We start from the raw sequence: 13,057 nt of genomic DNA on the forward strand, positions 1-13,057 counted from the left end.
TTTTGTTTGGCTGCTGTATCTGAGTTATAACTGCCAGATGAACAAAGAGAAAAGGGATCTGATGGTATTGGTTATATTATGACAATCATCATTTGAACTTGCACAGTGAATGAGTTAAAATGAACACAAAACTAGTAGTCCTGGAGCTCACCCACGGATGTGTCAAAATTGAACACAGGTTGTGTCATTTTTAACACATTCTTTCTAAGAGTGTAAGACTACTTACTACAGCGCCATTGTTTTACAGAAAACCTTTGTACTCTATATATCTCCACATAAAAGGTCTGACATCAATCTCTCAACACTTTTGAGAAGTGAGAATGGGAGAACAGGTTCTCTAAAATGAGTCTCTATATCAAGAGAGAAGATGAGGACACTGCCTCTAAAATGAGTTCCCCATCTCCTGGATCAAGCTGTGTGTCTGTGAAGAGTAAATTTAGGGATGCAGTGACCTCTGACCCCAGGTAAGACACTAGCCATTTAAACATTTAGCAGACGCTTTTATACAAAGCAACTCCAGAAACCTGCAAAAAATCTGCCAAAGGGTAATAATACTTATTTTACAGAATGACGTTTATCTCACATCTTAAATAAGTTATGTTACTCAGAGACTGACATGTTTGACTTGTCAAAAATGTTACATTCAGCTGTCGCAAATTCATTACCTTGAAAATCAAGTTCTTTTTTCTTTTTTTTCTTCTTTTTTTACCAGAAAAGGAGTAGTTTCGAATATGTTGTCCTATTATTACCCCTTAGCAGATTTTTGCTCATATATATATACTGTATATTATTCTTACACTGTTTCTTACTTTCATCTCTTTTCTATTTTCATACTCTTTTCTATAACAATTTTGAAGCTTTGTATTACAACATTTCCATTTCTCGTGTTACTGCCTCCTTAAAACCCAGATATACTTAAAAAAAAAGTAATTTTTCCATTCTCTGCTCAGGATTAAAAATTTTGAATAGGTGAGCAAAGGTATACTGTTTTGGTGTTTAGATGAGTATTTACATAGGTGATGCATGTTATGCTCTCAGTAACACAACAAAAATTACATTCCTCTCTTTGGATTACAGTGTCAGAAATTATCAAATGTAAATCTAAGGTTCATTCAAGTTATTCAGTATTGTTAGTGCTGTGAAACGATGTTTTGTTTGTCATTTGTCAGCATCAGCAGGAGGAAGAGACAGAGATCAGAGTCTCCAGAACCCAGCGGTGTGTCTCTCAAGAGTAACACATCCATGAGGCAACCCATTGGACTCAGTGATGGACCAGTGACATCTGACCCTCCGTTAGTACTCCGTTATCACTAATGCTCAACAATCACTTACATATTCCCTTAATTATCTTACACTGTTAACCCTTTCAACCCCACAGGGTAATCCACACTACAAAGAGTAAAAGTAACATTGAGACAGTGTTGCAGAGATAATTAAGGGAATATGTAAGTGATTGTTGAGCATTAGTGATGAACACCTGCTGTTAACAAGCAGAATCACTGAAGGAAAGAGAAATACACGAACAGAAAATAGAGAAACACAAGAACTACAACTGACTTCCAGCCATTACACATTATTACACTTATTATTAACAGTATGACTTTATTTCTGTCATACATCTACAGAAGTTGTTATTGAGAAGTTTAATTGAAAATGTTTGGTTTGAAGTTACCATTATAGAGATCAGTGTTTGCTTTAGTTGGGCTCCTGACTCTTGATTTTTTTATCATACATTTTTCTCTTGCTTAAACTTTGTTTTTGCAAGCCACACCTGTGCATACACGGTTTGTGAATGCAGTTTGTTAAATTGAATATGATGATGAAATCATCATATAGCCCGCTCATTCCTGAATCTCACTCAGTCTAACTCTGTATCAAAATGGTTATATTACCACTACTGTGAAACTACAGCGATGATTTACAATGACAATTTCTTTTTTTAACACATCAAGCAAAACCAGAAAAACAGAGCAACACTGTCTTGCAGGAGCACAGAGATATCAAAAATCAGCACGTCTCTCAACAATGGTGGCAATATTTTTATTTTTTTAATTCATACTGCAGTGCATGCTGGGAGTTTTATACTATCCTGGAACCCAGCATGCATTGCGACATGAAACTTTTGATTGTCACCATTGTTGAGATTCATGTGCTGATTGTTGATGTCTGTGTCCAAATAAAAGGCAAGTTCTAAATGTTTTACTGCACTATATGATTTCAATATCCTTTATAATAAATGTTAACAAAAACATTGTTGGATTAGGTAAATGATAAATATCCATAAATTCAAAGCTTATGTACTGGATGTGATCAGAAAATCAGACATGCTCAGGATGATTATGTCATCATCTCACCAGCCTAAAACACCTGATCATCTTCCTTTTGACTTTTTCTTGCCATAACAAAGTGTTTTATAAACTCATAGTTAAAGCAGCCAGAGAAAAATTAATATTAGAAAGTCAAGGGTCAAGAGACCAAACTTTATTTTTTTCAATAAAATCAACAACTAAATATCTGTTAATTCTCAACAAGAACTTTTGTACATGTATGAAATAAATCGTTAGCTGGTTTGTAAACTGGTTTCACACTCAGTGTTGCTGGAAGTCAGTTGTATTTCTTGTGTTTCTCTTTTTTCTGTTCTTGTTTCTCTGTCATTCAGTGATTCTGCTTATCAGGGGTTCATCAGTGTCTCAATTCACTCACTTCTTTTCATTCACTCTGTCAAGTGCACTATATTAGTGAACTAGTGTAGGGAATAGTGAATGAGGGTATAGGGTGTGATTGGGAAAACAGCCTCTGAGTGTCGATGTTGAGCGCTGTTAATTTACAGTATATTCCTGTAGACTATTTTTGTTTTCTACGGTATATTACTGTTTTAATGGAAAATGGTACACTGTTAGACCTTACCGGGTTTTTTTACAGTAAAATACTGGCAACACTGTTGCCAGTAAAATACTGTTAATTGTACAGTTCTTTACTGTAATCTAGTTTGTTTCTGTAAAAATGCACTAAATTCTAATTCAAGTTAACTAATTACACTTGCAGAAACCGACTGCCTTAAATTGACCAACTGTCATTTAAATGTATTAACTAAAATTTATAATGCATTAATAATGTGAGCAAAGTATTACTGTGAACTTCTTTCATTTGAGATCACTAAAAAACTATTGAACATAAAGAGATTTCCACTGGATCAGCAACTACACAGTCACCGTCTGTTAAATAAAGCAACATGCAGCATATCATCAATGCTTGTAGATCTTCTCCTGGACTGAAGCACAAGCTCTACTCTTCTGCACAATGGTGACCCAAAAAATTAATTTTACAGTAAACTACTGGCAACAGTGTTGCCAGTATAAAACAGTTTTATAACTTACAGTTTATTACTGTTAAAATACATTTTGTGGGTGTGTCTTTTTATCTTACACTGTTAACCCTTTCAACCCCACAGGAAAATCCACACTACAAAGAGTAAAAGTAACACTGAGACAATGTTGCAGTGAGATAATTAAGGGAATATGTAAGTGATTGTTGAGCATTAGTGATGAACACCTGCTGTTAACAAGCAGAATCACTGAAGAAAAGAGAAACACAAGAAGAGAAAATAGAGAAACACAATAACTACGACTGACTTCCAGCCATTACACATTATTACACTTATTATTAACCAGTATGACTTTATTTCTGTCATACATCTAGTTGTTATTAAGATGTTTAATTGAAAATGTTTGTTTTGAAGTTACCATTATAGAGATCAGTGCTTGCTTTAGTAGGGATGCAGATGCTAAAATATTCATTTTTCTTTTGCTACTGTGCTACTGTGTTTTTGCAAGTCACACTTGTGTGCACACACAGTTTATGAATGATTGTGGTTGTAATGCTTATGGTGACAAATTCATCATATTGCCTGTTCATTCACTAAGGAATTAATTCTTATTCATTCAGAGTTTTATCCTCGATCAAAAGTGTTACATTAGCACTACTGTGAAACTACAGCAATAAATTGCTATGACTCATTTTTTTTAACACATCATGCATAAACCAAAAAAAAAACAGAGCTACACTATGTTTTAGAAACACAGAGATATCACAATTTAGCACATTAATCTCAACAATGGTGGCAATATTTTTTTTAATTTTTTTATTTTATTCATGCAGCAGTGCATGCTGGGAGTTTTATATTATCCTGGAACCCAGCATGCATTGCGACATGAAACTTTTCACCATTGTTGAGATTCATATGCTGATTGTTGATATCTGTGTGTGTCTGAGTCAAGCAGGAGTAAAATAAAATTGAATGCACTATATGATTGTTATTTTTCAGAAGACCTGATTACAGAAATTTTGATTTCATTTTGTAGATAGACAGATTTATGCTAAATATGACATACCCATAATTTCAATGAATATATACAGGAAAAATCTGAAAATCAGACATGTCCAAGATGATTGTGACATCATCACAAAAGAATAAAAACACCTGATCAACTTTTTCTTGCCATAACAAATGTGTTTTTATAAACTCATTGTTACAGTAGTCAGAGAGAGATGAATGGTAAGAAGTCAAGAGACAAGACCAACTAAAGCAAATACTGATCTCCATCATGGTGACAACAAATTTTATTATTAACTAAATCTCTGTTAATTCTCAACAAGAACTTTTGTACATGTATGAAAGAAATAATCATAAACTGGTTTGTAAACTGGTTTCACACTCAGTGTTGCTGGAAGTCAATTGTAGTTTTTGTGTTTCTCTTTTTTCTGTTCTTGTTTCTCTGTCCTTCAGTGATTCTGCTTATCAGGTGTTCATCAGTGTCTCAATTCACTCACTTCTTTTTCTTTTGACTATATTAGTCAACTAATGTAGGGAATAGTGAATGAGGGTATTGGGTGTGATTGGGAAAACAGCCTCTGAGTGTCGATTTTGAGCACTGTTCATTTGCAGTATATTCCTGTAGGCTATTTTTGTTTTCTACGGTATATTACTGTTTTAATGGAAAATGGTATGATACTGTCTGAATTACGCCTTTTTTTACAGCAAGGGCTAACAGTGTATGATATTTAGTGATGGGCGATAGGCTACTGCAAATACCGATACCAATACTTTTTCATTTTAAAAGCATGCACTTGAACTTGTATGCACTTTCCTGTGCTAGAGCAGTGTGTCATGATTTATGAGGTGAATGCATCATTAATATGCTAAATCTGAATACGTTTTCATGACTACTAGGCCTAAATATTTTGTGATTTGTGCTCTCAACTCGACTGTAATTAGTCAGTGACGTTTACAAAACTACCCTAATTATAGTACTAGCCTACTAGTACTAGCCAACTGTTCAAAAGTTTGGGGTCTGTAAGATTTTTAATTCTCTTCTGCATTAATTTGATCAAAAATGCAGTAAAAACTGTAATATTACAATTTAACATGGGCTATCTGTTTTCTATGCCATAGTAAGCTGTAATTTATTCATGTGATCAAAGCTGAATTTCCAGCATCATTACTCCAGTCATGATGAGAATTAATTTTAATATGCTGATTTGCTGCTCAGGAAACATTTCTTATTATTATCAATGTTGAAAACAGTTTCATATTTTTGTGGAAACCATGCTACATTTTATGCAGAATTATTTGATGAACAAAGTTCAAAGAACAGCATTTATATGAAGTAGATTTTTTTTTTAACAGTGTAAAACCCTTGACTGTCACTTTTGATTAATTTAATGCATCGATCCTTGTTGAATAAAAATATTAATTTCATTAAACAAATCTTACTGACGTCAACATTTTGAACTGTTATGTACACTTTTGGTTTGTTTATTGCGAAATAACTCCCGACCATGCTCTCTGTGATTGATTGGTTTTGTCTTGTATCCAGATGACTAGGAGAAAAAGTTCTATCCTACACAATTATCCGCTAACATTCGCTTATTTTTCAACTTAGAAACTTATTTTACTAACTGAATTGCGTGCAAAAATTTATAAAAAATTACTGGTAAAAAAACACATTTGGATCGATATTTTTATGTGAGCATCGATCCTTTTCGATACCACGTCAGTATCGATACTTCAGGATAGGGCTGGGCGATATATCGCACGATATTGTTATGCGCATCTCGTCAGTAAAGCCGGTTCCTTGATTAGTAGTAAATCACCATCACCTGCTTTCAGATGGAGCGGTGTTAAATTAACACTCCTGGGGCTGGGAGTGTATATGAGTCCACACTCAAGAGTGTAATGTGTTAAAATATGAGTGTTAAATTAACACTCAAGAGTGTTAAAATTAATGACATAATTAAGTGATTAATTAAGTGATTATTGAGCATTATTGAAGACACCTGATGTTAACAAGCAGAATCACTGAAGGAGAAAATCACAAATTGTAAGTTACCATTATGGTGATGGGTGTTTGCTTTAGTTGGGCACTTGACCCTGTTTACTTTAATTTTTACAGTTGTTTGTCTTTGTTATTTTATGTATTTTCTCTTCAGTTGATTTCATCTAAGGTTGTGACTGAAGTCAGTTGTAGTTCTTGTGTTTCTCTTTCCTTCAGTGATTCTGCTTGTTAACAGCAGGTGTTCATCAATAATGCTAAATTATTATTCAATCACTTAATTATCTCATTAACTCCAACACTGATTCAGTGTGTTTCCCTTCTCTTTGTCTTGATTTAAGGCCTTAATCTGTTAAATATCATCAAAAGGACAATAAAAACAAATTTACAGTAACATTGGCAATCAAGTTTCATATCTCAGATTCATGTATTAAAACAGTAACTTTTAAGCTCCATTGCTCTTCAAAATTTGTAACACTCAGTCTTACACTTCTAGTTCTGAGTTCAAACACCTCCTGCTTGCAGATGGCAAACTAATATCTGATTATGACCCTAAACACTTTGTGCTTGCATCATATTTTGTCCTGCACTGGCACTTCAGTGTGTTTCTCAATCAGAAGACTATATTTTAGTAAAGCCGTCTCAGTTTGAAGGATACTTGGAAGCAGCTTTCATTTTGCATCCATCATTCAGTCTGTTTTAAAGGATGCATCAAGTGTATCCTTCATGTCCTCCAATCACCCACAATCCTTTACACAGAGTTCAATTTACAAAAAAGAATTAGCGGAAAATTACATCTGAGTTCATTATGACAAAAAATATTTATTTTTTGTCATAATGAAGACAATTTTTTTTTTTTTTTGTCATAATGAAGACAAAAAATATTTTGCAAGACAAAAAATATTTTCAAAGATGAAGGCATCATTAGGATATGCCAAAAAAAAAAAAAGTCCTTAGATGAGGGCATTGTTTTGTTTTATTTTAAATGACATAATGCTAAACTTTCCAAGATGCAAATTACTTTCACTTTCAAATTATTCACTGTACTGTATTAACAGAAAGACAATAATAATCTAGACAATAAAATAATATTAACAATAATATTAAGATTTTTATTACGTATTTTTCCAAAAGTAATTTAAAATACTATTTTTGCACCGACACTGTTTTAGCACATGCCACTATCCACTGGCACATGCCAAAGACAACCAGATGCCACTAAGCATAAAGGCATGTGCCAATGCCGGGCTACTTAATACCGTCTCTCATTCGGGAGTCAATTTCTGCTGAAGGTGAGCAGTAATATCTACATTTTCTCTGTTTGCTGAGTGTTAGTCACGCTTGTCAGGAAAGTGAGAACACACACACTTTTTATCGAAACATTCATCATCAATTGCGGTTCACTTCACGATTTAGTATGATTGTGTTCATATCCCAGATCACCCTTTTTATGCAGACTCGGGTACAGTTCACAAGTGTTTTTTTGTTGTTTGTTTTTTGCAAGTCAGCACAATATAGTGAATCCTTTACGTTTAAATTAGGATGCAAACAAGCATGTGAATGCAGGTTAGGGCCGTCAGGTAAAGTGGGCAATTATAAAGTTAATGAGCTTATTAAGTGATTGATTGAGTGATGATTGACCGTTATTGAAGACACCTGATGTTAACAACCAGAATCACTGAAGGAGTCACAATTTAGTCACCATTATTGGGATCAGTGTTTGATTTAGTTGGCCAGTTCACCTTTAAATGTTTAACTTTAGATTGTGTTTGGCTGTTGTAACTGAGTTATAACAGCCTGAAGAACAAAGAGAAAAGGTGAACAGGTGGTGTTGGTTATATTTTAACATAATCATCATTTGACCTGAATCACTGAACTCATTTAGAGCCTAATCTCTGACTTAAATGTATATTGGTCATTACAGCATCACTGTGATTCTACAAAGTAAGATCCAGATTTTTCAATATAATACAAATGAATTCTTAAAAGTTGTTCTGATAAAAAAAAAATCTTTCTTTTAGGCACACACAGACATCGAGAATCAGTGTATGAATCTCAACAATGGTGACAAAAAGAATATTTAATTAGGGAAAAGAAATTACGAAGACAATTCAGATCATAATTTATTCATACTGCAATGCATGATGGGAGCCATGAATGAGTTTTGATTGGTGGCACCCAGAATGCACTGCAACGTGCTTTATTATTGTCACCATTGTTGAGAATCACAGGCTGACTATTGATGTCTGTGTGTCCAAATAAAAGTATTTTGATCAGAACAACTTTTAAGAAATCGTTTTGATTATATTGAAAATTCTGAAAAGAGTATACTGTAGAAGGTTGCTGTAATCAACAAGGTAAACCTAACTCTCTAAATGAGTTTTGTGATTCAGGTCAAATGATGATTATGTCAAAACATAACCAACACCACCTGATCAATTGTTGTTCATCTGGCTGGTATAACTCCGTTACAACAGCCAAACTAAATCTAACGTCAATAGATTAAGGGTCAAGAGTCCAACTAAAGCAAACACTGAGAGACAGAGAGTAAGAGGAGAGAGAGAGATAGAGAGAGAGAGAGAGAGAGAGAGAGGAAAGAGGAAAGAGGAGGTAAAGGAAGACAGCCCCAAGAAAGGGACCCAGAGAATAAGAAGAGCCAGAGCACCAAAGAGACAGAGCAACAGTTTCAATCTTCTTTTATCCTTTCCTGACTAAAAACCCAAATGTGAGACAAACTGTCAAACTGACCAATCAGATAACTCCAACTTCCCCCATTGAACTAAAGGTGTGACAATTCATCGACCCCCGAAGTACACACATATTGGCCTACAGGCCTAGATAACCATCTGTGTCTTTGGGAACTCCAAATGGTCCTTGTGCGTGGTGGAAAGACGTCTTTGTTCGTTTCAAATATCTTGGATTATTTCAATTCTACAAGGGCATTATGTTTTGTTTTCTTTTAAATTAATAACATAATGCTAAACTTTCCATGATGCAAATTACTTTCACTGTATTTCACTTTCAAATTATTCACTGTACTGTATTAACAGAAGAACAATAATATTAAGATTTTTATTATATATTTTTCCAAAAGTAATTTTAAATACTATTTTTGCACCAACACACTGTCCACTGGCACACGCCAAAGACAACCAGATGCCAGTAAGCATAAAGGCACGTGCTAATGCTGGGCTACTTAATATTCTCTCATTTGGGAGTCAATTTCAGCTGAAGGCGAGCAGAAATATCTACTATGTCTCCAGGCGCGTTTCCATTACAGATTTGCGCAAAACCTTTGCGATTTTTTCTAAATATCGTTAAAAAAATATTGCGAAATGACGGCGTTTCCATTAACCGATGTTATGAGACTAAAACGGAATTTTTTTCCTCTCGCGATAAGTCATTCCAAAAATCATGGCAACGGACGTTGGTAGGTTTATATCTCACAGCCACGTACCGCACTAGACATTATTATTATTAATGGAAGGAAACGTAGGCGTGTTATTCAAGCATTAATGGTAAGGAAAGACCCTTATACTGTGAGCGGCACATATGAGGTGTTTCTGGGTTTTTCTCACTCATTTCTGCTCCGAGGTCTTGATTGTGGCATTTCTTTGAGGTTTAGAATCCAGTATTTCTGTCATTCTTTTGTCTTATATGAATTTAATAAAGAACTCGAGTCTCGTATTCTGTCCAAACACACTGCGCCTTCTAAGTCAGGTGACCTGTAAATGTGCAAAAACGGTTTCCATTGCAGGTTTGCGAAATATTCCTTTTTCGAATTGCCTGAAAAACCTCCTCAAGCGAGCGTAAAAACTTTTTTGCGATAAATGGGAGTTTTTGTGAAATTTACGTGTTTCCATTAGGCGTATTTTCAATTCGCAATTACAATTTGCGCAATTTGAAGGGTAATGGAAACGCGGCTTCTGCTTGCTAAGTGTTAGTCAAGCTTGTCACAAAAGTGAGAACACACACTTTTTATCGAAACATTCATCATCAATTGCGGTTCACTTCACGATTTAGTATGATTGTGTTCATATCCCAGATCACCCTTTTTATGCAGACTCGGGTACAGTTCACAAGTGTTTTTTTGTTGTTCGTTTTTTGCAAGTCAGCACAATATAGTGAATCCTTTACGTTTAAATTAGGATGCAAACAAGCATGTGAATGCAGGTTAGGGCCGTCAGGTAAAGTGGGCAATTATAAAGTTAATGAGCTTATTAAGTGATTGATTGAGTGATGATTGACCGTTATTGAAGACACCTGATGTTAACAACCAGAATCACTGAAGGAGTCACAATTTTAGTCACCATTATGGGGATCAGTATTTGATTTAGTTGGCCAGTTCACCTTTAAATGTTTAACTTTAGATTGTGTTTGGCTGTTGTAATTGAGTTATAACAGCCTGATGAACAAAGAGAAAAGGCGAACAGGTGGTGTTGGTTATATTTTAACATAATCATTATTTGACCTGAATCACTGAACTCATTTAGAGCCTAATCTCTGACTTAAATGTATATTGGTCATTACAGCATCACTGTGATTCTACAGAATAAGATCCAGATTTTTCAATATAATACAAATGAATTCTTAAAAGTTGTTCTGATAAAAAAAAAATCTTTCTTTTAGGCACACACAGACATCGAGAATCAGTGTATGAATCTCAACAATGGTGACAAAAAGAATATTTAATTAGGGAAAGGAAATTACGAAGACAATTCAGATCATAATTTATCCATACTGCAATGCATGATGGGAGCCATGAATGAGTTTTGATTGGTGGCACCCAGAATGCACTGCAACGTGCTTTATTATTGTCACCATTGTTGAGAATCACAGGCTGACTATTGATGTCTGTGTGTCCATATAAAAGTATTTTGATCAGAACAACTTTTAAGAAATCGTTTTGATTATATTGAAAATTCTGAAAAGAGTATACTGTAGAAGGTTGCTGTAATCAACAAGGTAAACCTAACTCTCTAAATGAGTTTTGTGATTCAGGTCAAATGATGATTATGTCAAAACATAACCAACACCACCTGATCAATTGTTGTTCATCTGGCTGGTATATCTCCGTTACAACAGCCAAACTAAATCTAACGTCAATAGATTAAGGGTCAAGAGTCCAACTAAAGCAAACACTGAGAGACAGAGAGTAAGAGGAGAGAGAGAGAGAGATAGATAGATAGAGAGAGAGAGAGAGAGAGAGAGAGAGAGGAAATAGGAGGTAAAGGAAGACAGCCCCAAGAAAGGGACCCAGAGAATAAGAAGAGCCAGAGCACCAAAGAGACAGAGCAACAGTTTCAATCTTCTTTTATCCTTTCCTGACTAAAACCCAAATGTGAGACAAACTGTCAAACTGACCAATCAGATAACTCCAACTTCCCCCATTGAACTAAAGGTGTGACAATTCATCGACCCCCGAAGTACACACATATTGGCCTACAGGCCTAGATAACCATCTGTGTCTTTGGGAACTCCAAATGGTCCTTGTGCGTGGTGGAAAGAAGTCTTTGTTCGTTTCAAATATCTTGGATTATTTCAATTCTACAAGGGCATTATGTTTTGTTTTCTTTTAAATTAATAACATAATGCTGAACTTTCCATGATGCAAATTACTTTCACTGTATTTCACTTTCAAATTATTCACTGTACTGTATTAACAGAAGAACAATAATATTAAGATTTTTATTACATATTTTTCCAAAAGTAATTTTAAATACTATTTTTGCACCAACACACTGTCCACTGGCACACACCAAAGACAACCAGATGCCAGTAAGCATAAAGGCACGTGCCAATGCTGGGCTACTTAATATTCTCTCATTTGGGAGTCAATTTCTGCTGAAGGCGAGCAGAAATATCTACTATGTCTCTAGGCGCGTTTCCATTACAGATTTGCGCAAAACCTTTGCGATTTTTTCTAAATATCGATAAAAAAATATTGCGAAATGACGGCGTTTCCATTAACCGATGTTATGAGACTAAAACGGAATTTTTTTCCTCTCGCGATAAGTCATTCCAAAAATCATGGCAACGGACGTTGGTAGGTTTATATCTCACAGCCACGTACCGCACTAGACATTATTATTATTAATGGAAGGAAACGTAGGCGTGTTATTCAAGCATTAATGGTAAGGAAAGACCCTTATACTGTGAGCGGCACATATGAGGTGTTTCTGGGTTTTTCTCACTCATTTCTGCTCCGAGGTCTTGATTGTGGCATTTCTTTGAGGTTTAGAATCCAGTATTTCTGTCATTCTTTTGTCTTATATGAATTTAATAAAGAACTCGAGTCTCGTATTCTGTCCAAACACACTGCGCCTTCTAAGTCAGGTGACCTGTAAATGCGCAAAAACGGTTTCCATTGCAGGTTTGCGAAATATTCCTTTTTCGAATTGCCTGAAAAACCTCCTCAAGCGAGCGTAAAAACGTTTTTGCGATAAATGGGAGTTTTTGTGAAATTTACGTGTTTCCATTAGGCGTATTTTCAATTCACATTTACAATTTGCGCAATTTGAAGGGTAATGGAAACGCGGCTTCTGCTTGCTAAGTGTTAGTCAAGCTTGTCACAAAAGTGAGAACACACACTTTTTATCGAAACATTCATCATCAATTGCGGTTCACTTCACGATTTAGTATGATTGTGTTCATATCCCAGATCACCCTTTTTATGCAGACTCGGGTACAGTTCACAAGTGTTTTTTTGTTGTTTGTTTTTTGCA

General features: G+C 35.0%; 1 protein-coding gene across 1 annotated transcript in view; it reads left to right on the forward strand.

Annotated features, from left to right (window-relative positions):
• Positions 1-250: 250 nt before the first annotated feature.
• LOC311077597 (protein NLRC3-like) overlaps positions 251-13,057 on the forward strand; it is a gene marked incomplete at its 3' end in the record, with an annotated part of 522,782 nt that continues 509,975 nt past the window's right edge. The window contains exons 1-2 of the mRNA XM_084106154.1: positions 251-464; positions 1,170-1,292. Of these exons, the coding sequence (XP_083962280.1) occupies positions 343-464; positions 1,170-1,292 (245 nt within the window). The 5' untranslated portion in view covers positions 251-342. The remainder of the gene's footprint in view (positions 465-1,169; positions 1,293-13,057) is intronic.

This window comes from Abramis brama (genome assembly GCF_963993115.1).
Source record: "Abramis brama genome assembly, chromosome: 2".
NCBI classification, from domain to species: Eukaryota; Metazoa; Chordata; class Actinopteri; order Cypriniformes; family Leuciscidae; genus Abramis; species Abramis brama.